This window comes from Bombina bombina, chromosome 10 (assembly GCF_027579735.1).
Source record: "Bombina bombina isolate aBomBom1 chromosome 10, aBomBom1.pri, whole genome shotgun sequence".
Lineage (NCBI taxonomy): Eukaryota > Metazoa > Chordata > Amphibia > Anura > Bombinatoridae > Bombina > Bombina bombina.
The window spans coordinates 18,781,886-18,799,777 of NC_069508.1; the positions used below are offsets into that span (position 1 = coordinate 18,781,886).

At 38.7% G+C, this 17,892-nt stretch overlaps 1 protein-coding gene across 3 annotated transcripts in view; it reads left to right on the forward strand.

Annotated features, from left to right (window-relative positions):
* The window catches only part of KCNT2 (potassium sodium-activated channel subfamily T member 2), a 701,340-nt gene that overhangs the window by 499,114 nt on the left and 184,334 nt on the right, over positions 1 to 17,892 (forward strand). For all 3 annotated transcript variants that reach the window (XM_053693834.1, XM_053693835.1, XM_053693836.1), the window contains exon 14: positions 12,831 to 12,939. In XM_053693834.1, the coding sequence (XP_053549809.1) occupies positions 12,831 to 12,939 (109 nt within the window). The remainder of the gene's footprint in view (positions 1 to 12,830; positions 12,940 to 17,892) is intronic.

Here is a 17,892-nt window from a genome sequence, read left to right on the forward strand (position 1 = left end):
AGCTTGCATTCTATTGGATGTTCCGTTCAATCAGGTTGGATGTTCCGCGTCGGCGGAATGAAGATGGATCCGGAAGAAAGAAGATTGAAGATGCCGCTTGATAGAAGACTTCAGCCGGATGATGGACCTCTTCAGCCCCCGCTTGGATAAAGACTTCAGCCGGATGATGGACCTCTTCAGCCCCCGCTTGGATAAAGACTTCAGCCGGATGATGGACCTCTTCAGCCCCAGATAGGAGGAAGACTTTGGACCCTCTTCTGTACGGATCGGTGATACCCGGCGTGGTGAAGACAAGGTAGGAAGATCTTCAGGGGCTTAGTGTTAGGTTTATTTAAGGGGAGTTTGAGTTAGATAAGGGGTATGTGGGTGGTGGGTTGTAATGTTGGGGGGGTATTGTATTTTTTTTTTATAGGCAAAAGAGCAGAATTCTTTGGGGCATGCCCCGCAAAAGGCCCTTTTAAGGGCTGGTAAGGTAAAAGAGCTTTTCAATTTTTATTTTAGAATAGGGTAGGGCATTTTTTTTATTTTGGGGGCTTTGTTATTTTATTAGGGGGCTTAGAGTAGGTGTAATTAGCTTAAAATTGTTGTAATATTTTTTTATAATGTTTGTAAATTATTTTTTTATTTTTTGTAACTTAGTTCTTTTTTTATTTTTTGTACTTTAGTTAATGTATTTATTTGTATTTATTTGTAGGTATTTGTATTTAATTTATTTATTGATAGTGTAGTGTTAGGTTTAATTGTAGATAATTGTAGGTAGTTTATTTAATTAATTTATTGATAGTGTAGTGTTAGGTTTAATTGTAACTTAGGTTAGGATTTATTTTACAGGTACTTTTGTAATTATTTTAACTAGGTAGCTATTAAATAGTTATTAACTATTTAATAGCTATTGTACCTGGTTAAAATAAATACAAAGTTGCCTGTAAAATAAATATTAATCCTAAAATAGCTACAATATAATTATTATTTATATTGTAGCTATATTAAGGTTTATTTTACAGGTAAGTATTTATCTTTAAATAGGATTAATTTATTTAATAAGAGTTATTTTATTTCGTTAGATAAAAATTATATTTAACTTAGGGGGGTGTTAGGGTTAGGGTTAGACTTAGCTTTAGGGGTTAATACATTTATTAGAGTAGCGGTGAGGTCAGGTCGGCAGATTAGGGGTTAATAATTGTAGGTAGGTAGCGGCAACGTTGGGGGGGGCAGATTAGGGGGTAATAGGGATAATGTAGGTTGCGGCGGTGTGCGGTCGGCAGATTAGGGGTTAAAAAAAAATATTAGAGTGGCGGCGATGTGGGGGGGCCTCGGTTTAGGGGTACATAGGTAGTTTATGGGTGTTAGTGTACTTTAGAGCACAGTAGTTAAGAGCTTTATGAACCGGCGATAGCCCAGAAAGCTCTTAACTCCTGACTTTTCTCTGCGGCTGGAGTCTTGTCGTTAGATTTCTAACGCTCACTTCAGCCAAGACTCTAAATACCGGCGTTAGGAAGATCCCATTGAAAAGATAGGATACGCAATTGGCGTAGGGGGATCTGCGGTATGGAAAAGTCGCGGCTGGAAAGTGAGCGTTAGACCCTTTCCTGACTGACTCTAAATACCAGCGGGCGGTAAAAACCAGCGTTAGGACCCCCTAACGCTGGTTTTGACGGCTAATGCAGAACTCTAAATGAATTTATTATTGCATTGGGTGGTAGGTTTCTCTGAACAGAAAAGTCTTCAGGGAGCATTTAAAGGAAGAAAGATTAGGGCAAAGCCTGACAGCACGAGGGAGAGTGTTCCAGAGGGTAGGCGCTGCACGAGGGAGAGTGTTCCAGAGGGTAGGTGCTGCACGACAGAAGTCCTGCAGTCTAGCATGAGAGGAGGTGATAGTCGCGGATGTAAGGAACAGGTCATTGTTGGATCTTAGTGGGCGGGCTGGAGTATACTTGTGTATTAGAGAGGATAGGTAGAGGGGAGAGCTTTGTATGTAAGGGTGTGAATTTTGAATTTAATTATGCTTTGAATGGGGAGCCAATGAAGGGACTCACAGAGAGGTGCAGCAGATACAGACAACGGGAAAGGTGGATTAGCCTTGTAGAGGCATTTAGGATGGATTGAAGGGGGAGAAGCGGAAAAGAGGAAGGATAGATTTGATTCAAGTGTAACTCTGAGGCAGCGGACTTGGGGCGATGGGGAAATGGTGATGCCGTCAGCAGGGATAGAGAAGTCAGAAGTTGGCGTAGACCTTGAGGGGGGTATAAGAAGGAGCTCAGTCTTGAACATGTTAATTTTTAGGTGGTGAGAGGCCACCCAGGAAGAAATACCAGATAAGCAGTCACTGACGTGAGAAAGGACAGAGGGAGAGAGAGCAGGGGTGGAGAGGTAGATCTGGGTGTCATCAGCATAGAGGTGATATTTGTTGATAAGTTTACCCAGCGAAGAAGTTTAAATGGAGAAGAGTAGAGGACCCAGAACAGATTCTTGAGGTACTCCAACAAACAGAGGCATTGGAGAGGAGGAGTCGCCGGCAAATGACACAGAAAAAGACCTGTGAGAAAGATAGGAGTGAATCCAGGAAAGAGCAGTGTCACAGAAGCCAAAAGAGCTAAGGGTCTGTAGGAGGAGGGGGTGGTCAACTGTGTCAAAGGCAGCTGAGAGGTCAAGTAAAATGAGTATAGAGTAGTGGCCAATATTTTTAGCAGAGAGAAGATTGTTAGTAACCTTGGTAAGGGCAGTCTCAGTTGAGTGTTTGGGGCGGAATCCAGATTGCAGGGGGTCAAGCATGGAGTTGGTTGACAGGAAGTGGCTTAGGCGATTGTAAACTAGTTTTTCAAGGAGTTTTGATGTTAGTGGAGCAGTGATATGGGGTGGTAGCTTTCAGGAGAATTAGGCTTGAGGAAATGTTTTTTGAGTATGGAAGTGACTTTTGCGTGTTTGAAAGAAGAATGAGCCAGTAGAGAGAGATAGGTTGAAGATGTGAGTAAGAGCAGGAGTGAGGGTGGAAGACAGGGAGGGTATTATATGGTAGATTGGAAGGGATAGGGTCCGGCAGGCAGGTAGTGAGGCGTGAGGAAGATAGTAAGGAAGAAACGTACTTCTCAGTGGCTGGATGGAAGATGCAGAGGGTGGCAGAGGGAGTAACTGGTCCTGTTGTTGGAATATTGCAGGTTGGTGTTGGGATGTTGCTTCAGTAGTACGTATTTTGTTTAAAAAGTAGTCTGCTAGGTCTTGAGCACTAAAGACAGATGGGGTGGAGCAGGTGGGTAGAGAAGAGAGTTAAAGGTGGAGAAGAGTTGTATAGGGTTTGAGGAAAGAGTAGATATGAGAGAAGAGAAGTTTGCTTGGCTAAGTGAAGGGCAGAAGTGTATGAACAAAGAATACACACATACATACACATACATAAATACACACAAACACATACATACATGCACACATACACACTAATACACACATACATACATAAATACACACACACATAGACATACATGCACATAAACACATACACACTCATACACACATACATACATACATGCACATACATAAATACACACACACACATACAAACACATGCGTACATACATGCACACATACACACACACACACTCATACCCACATGCATACATGCACATACATAAATACACATACATACATAATGCACACACTCATACACACATACATACATGCACATACATAAATACACACACACATACATAATACACACACACACACACACTCATACATACATGCACATACATAAATACATACAACCATACAAACACATACATACATGCACACACACACTCATACACACATACATACATACATACATGCACATACACACATACATAATGCACACACACACTCATAAATACACACACACATACAAACACATACATACATGCACACACACACACTCATACACACATACATACATGCACATACACACATACATACATGTGCACACGCACAAACACACATACATACATGCGCAAACATACACACACTCATACACACACACAGACACATATAAACACATACATACATGCACATACATAAACACACACTCATAAACACATACATAAATACACACACACACACACACACAGAGTTCTTTTCCACAAGGAAATATTAAGAATCCAGCACTCATATATAGCACTCATATATCTGCTGTCGCTGTGTCATGCAATGTTTAGAGATCAGTATTTTCTGTAAATTGCTGCAAACAGTAATTATCTGCAGCCAAATGTGTCCTGTAAAGAGCAGGAAGAAACGGTTGAAAGAGCAGATTACTGCGGAGCCAGGTATCCTCTGTATGCAAATACAGCCATTAACACCTGCACAAGGCTTTAAGGGGCTCAACCATTAATCTATATATGGGAATGTTCTAAAATCTGTATCGGGCTTAGGTTTCAGTGCAGTGAAAATATTCAGTTCTTTATTGAATATTATATAGAATATGTTTTCAACATTGCAAGGAGTATTTTTTATTTTATATTATTCCCTCATTTTTCATCTTATTAACCATCGGTGTAAATATATGTTAGAAAATGTGTGTATCAGTTTGTTCTTTGTCCAGGGCTTGTTCAGTAAAACCAACCCTATGTTATGATCAAATTCATTGTGATACTAAGAATCCTGCATGTGTCACTGACAGAACAGTCTGCAATTTATTTTGAAATCCTTTGTTAAAGAGTAATTATCCTAGGTGTGCTCAGGACTATGCATTTGTAGTTTGGCAGCAAAGTTTGCAACAATGTCCATAGCAATGTTATACATAATTGCAAACCCTGTAGCCATAGAATGCTAAAGACGTGCACGCTCCTGAGCTCCTATCAGCATATCTAGTTTTACTCTTCAAACAAACGATACCAAGAGAGCAAAGCACATTTTATAATGGAAAAGTGTTTAAAATTGCATGGTCTGTCTGAATCAGGCACATTTAAGGCCCAATTTATCAAGCTCCGTATAGTGCTTGATAGGGTTGCACCGATTCCGATACTAGTATCGTATCGGTACCGATGCCAAGTATTTGCATGAGTACTTGTACTCGTGCAAATGTACCGATACTTAAACCGATACCTCCACTTCCTACCCATATGCTATCTTGTGGCGTTTTTTCAAACTGCACGTTCCCATTTCATTTTAAGCTGAAGTGGTGACTAGCCTAAAAATTGTTTACTACTGTTCTGCCAATATAAATTGCTGTTATTTGTATTATTGTAGGAGAGATCACTGTACCCCGTTCAGACAAACCCCTGAAGTACTGATCAGTTAATAAACTGAGATTTCCAGCTCTGGCTAAAATGGTCCAAAAATATCTTTCTGCCCCATGCAGTAGTGTGGAAAGTGAATGACTGTTCAACTTAGAGTCAAACGTCCTTACTGATAGCAAAAACAGACTTATAGCTGAACATGCAGAGAGGCTTCTGTTCTGTTCCTTAAAAAGAACTTGCCACTAACTTTTGAAAAATTATTCTAATTGCTAAATTGCCTTTTTACTGCTAGTTCTCATCTTGCACAATGATGTTCAAAACATACTGTACTCTGAGGAACACCCAATCCGATCAGCCAATAGAATGCAAGCTCAATCTATTGGCCGATTGGCTGATAGAATCCTATCAGCCAATCGGAATTTGAGGGATGCCATCTTGGATGACGTCATTTAAAGGAACCTTCATTCGGCGAGTAGGTCCGGATGTCCTCTTCTGCCTGGATAGGATGAAGACTTCTGCCGCTCCGGATGTCTTCTTTTGGTCCATCGGTTGGGTGAAAACGACACAAGGTAGGGAGATCTTCAGGGGGGTAGTGTTAGGTTTATCTAAGAGGGGTTTGGGTTAGAGTAGGGGTATGTGGGTGGTGGGTTGTAATGTTGGGGGTGGTATTGTGTTTTTTTAAAAGGCAAAAGAGCTGATTTCTTGGGGGCATGCCCCGCAAAATGCCCTTTTAAGGGCTGGTAAGGTAATAGAGCTGTTAACTTTTTAAATTTAGATTAGGGTAGGGAATTTTTTTTATTTTGGGGGGCTTTGTTATTTTATTAGGGGGCTTAGAGTAGGTATAATTAGCTTAAAATTCTTGTAATCTTTTTTTATTTTTTGTAATTTAGTGTTTGTTTGTTTTTTGTAATTTAGTTTAGTTTATTTAATTGTAGGTACTTTACTTGTAGTTAATTAATTTAATTTATTTATTGATAGTGTAGTGTTAGGTTTAATTGTAACTTAGGTTAGGATTTATTTTACAGGTAATTTTGTAATTATTTTAACTAGGTAGCTATTAAATAGTAAATAACTATTTAATAGCTATTGTACCTAGTTAAAATAAATACAAAGTTGCCTGTAAAATAAATATAAATTCTAAAATAGCTACAATATAATTATTCGTTATATTGTAGCTATATTAGGGTTTATTTTACAGGTAAGTATTTAGCTTTAAATAGGATTAATTTATTTAATAAGAGTTAATTTATTTTGTTAGAATAAAATTATATTTAACTTAGGGGGGGTGTTAGGGTTAGACTTAGCTTTAGGGGTTAATACATTTATTAGAGTAGCGTCGAGGTCCGGTCGGCAGATTAAGGGTTAATACTTGAAGTTAGGTGTCGGCGATGTTAGGGAGGGCAGATTAGGGGTTAATACTATTTATTTTAGGGTTTTTGAGGTGGGAGTGAGGCGGTTTAGGGGTTAATACATTTATTAGAGTAGCGGCGAGCTCCGGTCAGCAGATTAGGGGTTAATAAGTGTAGGTAGGTAGCGGCGACGTTGGGGGGGGCAGATTAGGGGTTAATAAATATAATATAGGTGTCAGCGATGTTAGGGGCAGCAGATTAGGGGTACATAGGGATAATGTAGGTTTGCGACAGTGTATGGAGCGGCAGATTAGGGGTTAATTGTGTAATGCAGGTGTCAGCGATAGCGGGGGCGGCAGATTATTGGTTAATAAGTGTAAGCTTAGGGGTGTTTAGACTCAGGGTTCATGTTAGGGTGTTAGGTGCAGACTTAGAAAGTGTTTCCCCATAAGAAACAACGGTGCAGCGTTAGGAGCTGAACGCTGCTTTTTTGCAGGTGTTAGGTTTTTTTTCAGCCCAAACTACCCCATTGTTTCCTATCGGGGAATCATGCACGAGCACGTTTTTCCAGCTAGCCGCTACCGTAAGCAATGCTGGTATTGAGAGTTGAAGTGGTGGTAAATATGCCTGTACGCTCCCTTTTTGGAGCCTAACGCAGCCCTTCAGAAAACTCTAAATACCAGTGTTATTTAAAAGGTGCGGGGGAAAGGAGCGTTAGCTACGTGGGTCGTTACCGACAAAACTCTAAATCTAGCGTAAATTAATTCCAATGAACACTCATCCTGCAATTATAGGAATAGAGTTAGATTACATTTGATTGGTAAACTTTTTCAATGCTTTGTTCACATTTCCAACTCCATAGACTTTAATGAGAGCATTGGTAAAGCTTGCCAGTCAAATGTAATTTAGCCCATAGTGTTGTTCCCCATGATTAAACAGTGCACTGTTCTATTTTTTACTGTATTGCACTTTTGGTTGGTTGTGATTTTATATTTGTTATTTGTTGTTATTATTAATATATTTTATTTTAATATTTTTATTTATAAACATGTTCTGTGAACTTTATGACAAAACTGTTTTATTATTTTATAATGTCTTTTAAGTTACAGTCCTTCATAATTATAAAGAAATAATCTTAAATAATTAGTCTGTATTGTGCTTGGTTAACTGTCACATGACATTAAAAGAAAACAAGTATCAGTACTTGTACTCGGTCTTAAAAAAATTGTATCGGTGCAACCCTAGTGCTTGATGCCCCTTGTTTCCGGGGAGCCTTCGATGTGCGGCAGACATGATACGCTACATTGTATCATGTCCACTCGTACATTAATAAATATACCCCAAAATGTTGACTTTCCCTTTAAAACTTTAGGTCTGTAATTGTACACTGAAGGTTTGAATCTAACACAGGCATTTTCTGAATTGTCCGCTGAGCAGAAAAACATCAGCAGCTCGGTGTAAAGAATACAGACTCAGTGGTGTTTCTAGAAGGGCAGCCAGAGCTCTATATACCCCTAATCATTGTTTTACCCCAGTCATTTTTTTTACATTTCTGGGGTCATAGGGGTCAAAAGGATATTTTACAAACAAGGCGTTCTAGGAAAAAATGCCCCCCCCCCCCCAACACATATGCAAGTATCATCTTTTAGACATGATCTGTAGCTTAGTTGTAATCTTTGCTAGTGTCCCCAATATTTAAAGGGACCTTTTAGTATCTATCCAGGTAGGATTTTCAACAAAGGATACCAAGAGAATTAAGCAAATTATACAATAGAAATAAATTGTAAAGTTTTTAAACCTGAATGCTCTGTCTGAATCATGAAAGAGAAAAATGTGTGTGTTACTTTCCTTTAAGCCTTTTGAAAGCTTAAATGTGATGTCAATGAGGATACTGCAAGTGATTGAGGTATACACAAGTATGCATGCTTCGGATTGTCTCTCCAGCTATATCCCAATCCACAGAGGCACTGGAGCAGGGAAAATACTTCTATAATTTGGGTGACCATTATTATTTTTATATCTGTTACAAACATTTTTTGTAAACACTGCGGCTTTATAATGCTTAAACACTTGCACACTAAGCATACCTCAGTATGCTCTCATAGAGAGGAGGTTAGTTTCAACAAAGGTGAGCAAGAGAACAAAATCAATTGAATGAATATTCTGCACAGAATGTAAGAGTGTAGAAAGAGTATTGCAAAGTTTTATTAGCTTACCATTCAAGAAGGTTGTCTGACGAGAAACCCCTAGGCAGCTGCCTTAATAATCTAATAAAAAATGAGTAGATGCCATTTAAGTTGTCATGTCAATACATTTATTCCTTTAATTTGTGCCATAACTATAAAAGTTTTATTAGTTCAACTTTCAAGAAGGTTGTCTGACGAGACAACCATAGGCAGCTGCCTGAATAACCTAATAAAAAAACATGAGTAGATGCAATTTAAGCTGTCATGAAAATAAATGTATTCCTTTAATTTGTGCAGTAACTATAGAAGTTTTGAGTTATATGTATTAAAAACAAACAAACATCTTTTTCCAAAAGATATTTTAAATATTCTCTTTTTCAATAAAATATTTTATATGTACAGTAAAATACCTTAATGTGCTGTGCAATTTATGTGCTTATTACAGAACTGCACAATTATGGCTGTTTGTGTTACTGTTTGATTCGATAAAAATTTGCAAAACAATACGTTTTTTTTTATAAATTCCAGGGCTGTGATACACACAGTTCTGCTAATGAGAACGGAGATCACTTATAATGCTTTAAATGTGTTTAACTCATTATTTTGCTTATAATTTTCTACCTGCTGTATCCCAGCAACTGTACTAAAGCAGCACAATTTACCTTTGTGAGAAACAATATGCTGTAGAGCAGACTCATTTTTTTTTATTTTTTTTCATGGAACGCCTAACGCTTGTGCTATTAGAGATTGCTGAGGAGAATTGGATTTAGCTTATAAATTCAGCAGCCAGAAACAAGAGATGTAGGGATTTTTTTCTTGTGTGTTGTCTTAAAGTAACATGGCATTTACAGGTATTAACATAAGTAAATCTTAAGAAATTAAACATATGCTAAAATGTCAGTGCTTACAGACTGTCAGACACACCTCAATATAGCTGAGCCTGTATTAGTTCTCATAGGCAAACAGTCACAGCTCATACAGCTGTATTAGTACTCATTGGCTGACAGGCACAGCTCAAACAGCTGTATTAGTGCTCATTGGCTGACAGGCACAGCTCAAACAGCTGTATTAGTGCTCCATGGCTGACAGGCACAGCTCAAACAGTTGTATTAGCACTCATTGGCTGACAGGCACAGCTCAAACAGCTGTATTAGCACTCATTGGCTGACAGGCACAGCTCAAACAGCTGTATTAGCACTCATTGGCTGACAGGCACAGCTCAAACAGCTATATTAGTGCTCATTGGCTGATGGACACAGCTCATACTGCTGTTTTAGTGCTCAATGACTGACAGGAACAGATCATACAGCTGTATTAGTGCTCATTTGCTGACAGGCACAGCTCAAACAGCTGTATTAGCACTCATTGGCTGACAGGCACAGCTCAAACAGCTATATTAGTGCTCATTGGCTGATGGACACAGCTCATACTGCTGTTTTAGTGCTCAATGACTGACAGGAACAGATCATACAGCTGTATTAGTGCTCATTTGCTGACAGGCACAGCTCAAACAGCTGTATCAGTGCTCATTGGCTGACAGGCACATCTCATACAGCTGTATTAGTGCTCATTGACTGATAGACACGGCTCATACTGCTGTATTAGTACTCAATTGCTCAATGCTCATTGGCTGTAATATATACATACTGTATATATTATATGGATTATTTATAATTTTTACATTATGTATAATAACTTTTAATAATTTTAACATAACATTGTTCTGTATGTTATGAACATTTTAATGTAAATATTTTCCTCAAGATGACAGTAATAGTTAGGGTAGATTTGTTATTACATATAAATTATAAAAGGTGAAAAAATCCTATTGGCTGTTGCAATCAGCCAGTAGGATTGAGCTTGCATCCTATTGGCTGATCCAATCAGCCAATAGGATTGAGCTTGCATTCTATTCGCTATTCCAATCAGCCAATAGAATGCGAGCTCAATCCTATTGGCTGATTGAATCAGCCAATAGGATGAAAGCTCAATGATTGCAAGAGCCAATAGGATTTTTCCACCTTAATTCCGAGATGGTGTCCCTTAGAATTCTATCAGCCAATCGGAATCTATCAGCCAATCGGAATTAAGGTGGAAAAATCCTATTGGCTGTTGCAATCAGCCAATAGGTTTGAGCTTTCATCCTATTGGCTGATCCAATCAGCCACTATGATTGAGCTCGCATTCTATTGGCTAATTGGAATAGCCAATAGAATGCGAGCTCAATCCTATTGAATGATTGGATCAGCCAATAGGATGAAAGCTCAATCCTACTGGCTGATTGCAACAGCCAATAGGATTTTTTCCACCTTAATTCCGATTGGCTGATAGAATTCTAAAAGGGAAACTTCAGCCAATTGGAATCTATGGGACGCCATCTTGGATGACATCATTTAAAGGGAAACTTCATTGTTCAGAAGACGTCGGAAGAAGAGGATGCTCCACGCCGGATGTCTTGAAGATGGAGCCACTCCGCACCGTATTGGATGAAGATAGAAGATGCCGTCTGGATGAAGACTTCTGCCGGCTTGGATGAGGACTTCGGCCCGCTTGGATGAAGACTTCTGCTGGCTAAGTGGATCTTTGGGGGTTAGTGTTAGTTTTTTTTAAAGGTTTATTGGGTGGGTTTTAATTTTTGATTAAGGGTTTGGGCTGAAAAAGAGCTAAATGCCCTTTTAAGGACAATGCCCATCCAAATGCCTTTTTCAGGGCAATGGGGAACTTAGGTTTTTTAGATAGGTTTTTATTTGGGGGGAGTTGGTTGTATGGGCGGTGGGTTTTACTGTTGGGGGGGTATTTTTTTTTACAGGTAAAAGAGAAGATTTCTTTGGGGCTATGCCCCGCAAAAGGCCCTTTTAAGGGCCATTGGTAGTTTATTGTAGGCTAGGGTTTTGTTTTTTTTGGGGGGGGGGGGCTCTTTTTTATTTTCATAGGGCTCTTAGATTAGGTGTAATTAGTTTAAATATTTGATTTGTTATTTTTTATTTTATGTAACTTAGTGTTTTTTCTTTTTGTAACTTAGTGTTTTTTTTATTTATGTAACTTAGTTGTTAGTTTTTTGTAACTTAGTAATATTTAATAGTAGATTTAAATAATTTGATTAATGTAATTTTAGTATAATAGTTAGGGTAGGTTAATTAATAGTTTAATATAGTTTATTTTAATTCTAAAGGTAAGTTTAAATTTATTATAAGATAGAGATGAGTTAATATTTAATATAAAGTTAGCGGGTTGTTTAGGGCTTAATAGGTTAATTTAGTTTATGGCGATGTCGGGGGCTGTCGGTTTAGAGGTTAATAGGTATTATACTGTATCTTAGAGAGAATTTTTATGTTTGGTTCACTAGCAAATCCATGAGAATTACAATGTTACTTTATAACACACTTATATCAGTGAGAATTATTAAATAGCCTACCTTGGATTGGCTGGGGAATATAAATATATTTATGTATGCTGCCTGTCTTCCGACAAATTGAAATTACCGGAATGTTATCAGTTAATCTAAACTGTTAGCAATTATGATGTTACTTGTAATCTGGAGATATTAGCACTCCACTTTATAATACCAGTGCACAATAATAACGGCATGAGAACCTCTCACAGTGAAGGGTGTAAGTAGCGCACCGATGGGTAGCATTTAAATATATATAAAGATGCAGATATTCATATATATGTATGTGTTAATATGTGTCTATATAAGCATATACATATATATTTACTGGGAACACACAGTTCCCATAGACCACAATGTAAAGGCACTTTTCACCCCACTCTCACCAACTGCCTAGTACAGTTCTTTTTTTTATTAAAGAGGCTACCTTTTTTAAAATAAAAAAAACTATAATGCCCTCTATTTTGAGGGCATTTTGAGGGCACTTTTACCAAAGATCTAATCTCTGGTTAATTTCCGGAGCGCTAATTGCTACCGCAAGCTCGTGGTAATCTAGACTGTTCTGTTTTATTATTCAGTGATAGACAAAGCTGCAGCCCCATGTTGTGTTATCTCTCGTTAATGTAAATCCTTACTAAATACGTTTTACTGAGACCCAGTCTAGTTAATTACAAACATGTATTTTTTTTTAACTTTGTTTCAGACCATGTTGTATGTGAGGAGGAATTTAAGTACGCCATGCTGGCACTGAACTGCATCTGCCCAGCCACCTCTACCCTCATTACTCTGCTGGTCCATACATCCAGAGGACAGTAAGTTCATATTTACCATTGTATATTTTATTTAAGGCCTCAAAATGAAATTTAGCACAAATTAATCTGAACCTCTGAGTTCACCTTTCCAATGCAATCATTTTAATCTCGTGTTTTAGTCTTTTAAGTGATCACTATTAGTGTGTATGTATGTGTGTGTGTGCGTGTGTGCGTGTGTATGTGTGTGTATGCGTGTTTGCATGAGTGTGCATATATATGTGTGCATATGTGTGTGTATGTGTGTTTGTGTGTTTGTGAGTATGTGTGTGTATGTATGTATGTTTGTGTATGTGTGTTTGTGTGTGCGTATGTGTATGTATGTATGTTTGTGTATGTGTGTATGTATGTATTTGTGTATGTGTATTTGTGTATGTGTGTGTGCGTGTGTATACGTGTTTGCATAAGTGTGTATATATGTGTGTATGTATGTGTTTGTGTATGTGTGTTTGTGTATGTGTGTGGGAGTGTGTGTGGGCATGTGTGTGTGTGCGTGTTTGCATGCATGTGTATATATGTGTGCGTGAGTGTGTGGATGTGTGTGTTTTTATGCATGTGCATGTTTATATGTATGTGTGAATGTGAATATGTGTGTGTGGTTTTGTGCATGTTTATATGTATGTGTGAATGTGTATATGTGTGTGTGTTTGTGTATATGTGTGTGCATGTTTGTATGTATTTGTGTGTGGGTATGGGTGTGTGTTTGTATATATGTGTGTGCATGTTTATATGTATGTGTGAATGTGTATATGTGTGTGTGTTTGTGTATATGTGTGTGCATGTTTGTATGTATTTGTGTGTGGGTATGGGTGTGTGTTTGTGTATATGTGTGTGTATGTTTATATGTATGTGTGAATGTGTATATGTGTGTGTGTTTGTGTATATGTGTGTGCATGTTTGTATGTATTTGTGTGTGGGTATGGGTGTATGTTTGTGTATATGTGTGTGCATGTTTGTATGTATTTGTGTGTGGGTATGGGTGTATGTTTGTGTATATGTGTGTGCATGTTTGTATGTATGTGTGAATGTGTATATGTGTGTGTGTTTGTGTATATGTGTGTGCATGTATGTATGTGTGACTGTGTATATGTGTGTGTGTTTGTGTATATGTGTGTGGGTATGGGTGTATGTTTGTGTATATGTGTGTGCATGTTTGTATGTATTTGTGTGTGGGTATGGGTGTATGTATTAGTGTGTGTCTGTATAAATAATATTTCTCATTACCACACAGTCACTATTGTGCTGAATTTCTTTAATTAAATAAAAAAGCTGCTCTTTAGCAAATAAGATTTTAGATAGGGTCTGTTATTTTGGTGTTTGTGGGCATCCCTCTTGTTTACTTACTGATAATGACGATCTATTGGAGCTTTTTGACCTTTTGACGGTGCTTTGTCCTTATTGTGAGAAATAAGAGGGTAACTGCTGTAGTTCTAAAGTGCTTTTGCTATTAGCTGTTCGGGGATATTGTTCTCTGGATTTCACTGTCTTACTTTACATTCTGCCATCTTTACATTGTCTTTGAATAGAAGAAGCATTTTTCTCAATAATGGTAAATTAAAAACCACCCTCCCACCCCTTAGTGATTGTAGTCACAGCTTTGGCGGGGTGCTTGCCCTATGTTTTGAATAAGCAAGATGTTTTTCTGGTACCTACTGTTTTTTTGTTTTTTTAATGCATCATGCACAGACAGGTAGACAGATGCACAGACAGGTAGACAGATGCACAGACAGGCAGACAGATGCACAGACAGGCAGACAGATGCACAGACAGGCAGACAGATGCACAGACAGATGCACATACAGACAGACAGATGCACATACAGACAGACAGATGCACATACAGACAGACAGATGCACATACAAGTAGACAGATGCCCAGACAGACAGATGCCCAGACAGACAGATGCTTTACAGACAGATGCACATACAAGCAGACAGATGCCCAGACAGACAGATGCATAGACAGACAGATGCACATACAAGCAGACAGATGCACAGACAGACAGATGCACATACAAGTAGACATGCACAGACAGACAGATGCCCATACAAGCAAACAGATGCGCAGACAGACAGATGCACATACAAACAGACAGATGTACAGATGGACAGATGCACAGACAGGCAGATGCACAGACAAGCAGACAGATGCACAGACAAGCAGACAGATGCACATACAGACAGATGCACAGACAGACAGATGCACATACAAGCAGACAGATGCACATACAAGCAGATAGATGTACAGACAGACAGATGCACATACAAGCAGACAGATGTACAGACAGACAGATGCACATACAAGCAGAGAAATGCACATACAAGCAGACAGATGCACAGACAAACAGACAGATGCACAGACAGACATATGCACATAAAAGCAGACATATGCACAGACAAGCAAATAGATGCACAGACAGACATATGCACATACAAGCAAACAGATGCACAGACAGACAGATGCACATACAAGCAGAAAGATGTACAAACAGACAGACAGATGCACATACAAGCAGAAAGATGTACAAACAGACAGACAGATGCACATACAGACAGATGCACAGACAAGCAGACAGATGCACAGACAGACAGATGCACATACAAGCAGACAGATGCACAGACAGACACACAAATGCACATACAGACAGATGCACATACAGACAGATGCACAGAAAGACAGATGCACAGACAGACAGATTCACAGACAGACAGATTCACAGACAGACAGATGCACAGACAGACAGATTCACAGACAGCAGATGCACAGAGAGACAGATGCACTGACAAGCAGACAGATGCACAGACAGACACACAAATGCACATACAGACAGATGCACATACAGACAGATGCACATACAGACAGATGCACATACAGACAGATGCACATACAGACAGATGCACATACAGACAGATGCACAGACAGACAGATGCACATACAGACAGATGCACAGAAAGACAGATGCACAGACAGACAGATTCACAGACAGCAGATGCACAGAGAGACAGATGCACAGACAAGCAGACAGATGCACAGACAGACAGATGCACAGACAGATAGACAGATGCACAGACAGACAGATGCACAGACAAGCAGGACACATAAACAGATAAGCAGACAGATATATATAATTAACAAATACAGATATTAATGCCATATAGTGCTCAAGAAGAGGCGTGCACTCCTCTGAGCCTACCAAGGTATGCTGTTAAACAAATAATGCCAAGAGTACAAAGTAAAATTGATAACAGAAGTATACTGGAAAGTTGTTAAAAATTACATTCTGTCTGATCCACGAGAGCCTTCATGTCTCTTTAGAATGCATAAGAGTGCAATAACAAAATTCCTATATTTATATATGTGACCCCTACAAATAGATTAAACATATACGGCTAGATCACGAGTTTGGCGTTAGCCTTAAAAAGCAGCGTTGAGAGGTCCCAATGCTGCTTTTTAACGCCCGATGGTAATACGAGTCAGGCAGGAAAGGGTCTACCGCTCACTTTTCTTCCGCGACTCGAGGCTACCGCAAATCCCCTTACGTCAATTGCGTATCCTATCTTTTTAATGGGACTTGCCTAACGCCAGTATTACGAGTCTTGGAAGAAGTGAGCGGTAGACCCTCTCCTGTCAAGACTCCTACCGCATATAAAAGTCAGTAGTTAAGAGTTTTATGGGCTAACGCCGGAACATAAAGCTCTTAACTAAAGTGCTATAAAGTACACTAACACCCATAAACTACCTATTAACCCCTAAACCGAGGCCCCCCCACATCGCAAACACTATAATTAATGTTTTAACCCCTAATCTGCCGACCGGACATCGCCGCCACCTACATTATGAACCCCTAATCTGCTGCCCCTAACATCGCCGACACCTACATTATATTTATTAACCCCTAATATGCCGCTCCCAACGTCGCCGCCACCTACCTACAATTATTAACCCCTAATCTGCCGACCGGACATTGCTGCCACTTTAATAAATGTATTAACCCCTAAACCTAAGTATAAACCTAACCCTAACCCTAAATACAATTTAAATTAAAGGAAATTAATTTTACAAAATTAAATTAATTATTCCTATTTAAAACTAAATACTTACCTGTAAAATAAACCCTAAGATAGCTACAATATAATTAATAATTACATTGTAGCTAGCTTAGGATTTATTTTTATTTTACAGGCAACTTTGTATTTATTTCAGCTAGGTACAATAGTTATTAAATAGTTATTAACTATTTAATAACTACCTAGCTAAAATAAGTACAAAATTACCTGTAAAATAAATTCTAACCTAAGTTACAATTACATCTAACACTACACTATCATTAAATAAATTACCTAAACTACCTACAATTAATTACAATTAAATTCAATAAACTAAATTACGAGAAAAAAACAAACACTAAATTACACAAAAAAAAAGATTTTCAAGAAGTTTAAACTAATTACACCTAATCTAAGCCCCCTAATAAAATAAAAAGCCCCCCAAAATAATAAAATGCCATACCCTATACTAAATTACAAATAGCCCTTAAAAGGGCCTTTTGCTGGGCATTGCCCCAAAGTAATCAGCTCTTTTACCTGTATAAAAAGAATACAATACCCCCCAACATTACAACACACCACCCACACACCCCTACTCTAAAACCCACCCAATACCCCCTTAAAAAACCTAACACTACCCCATTGAAGATCACCCTACCTTGAGCCGTCTTCACGCAGCCGGGCACAAGTGGTCATCCGATCCGTCCGTCCAGAAGTGTTCATCCGATGGGGCAGAAGAGGACATCCAGACCGGCAGAAGTCTTCATCCTATCCGGGCAGAAGAGGACATCCGGACTGGGAGAAGGCTTCATCCAAGCGGCATCTTCTATCTTCATCCATCTGACGAGGAGCGACTCCATCTTGAAGACATTCGGCGCAGAGCATCCTTCCAGCACGACGACTAACGACG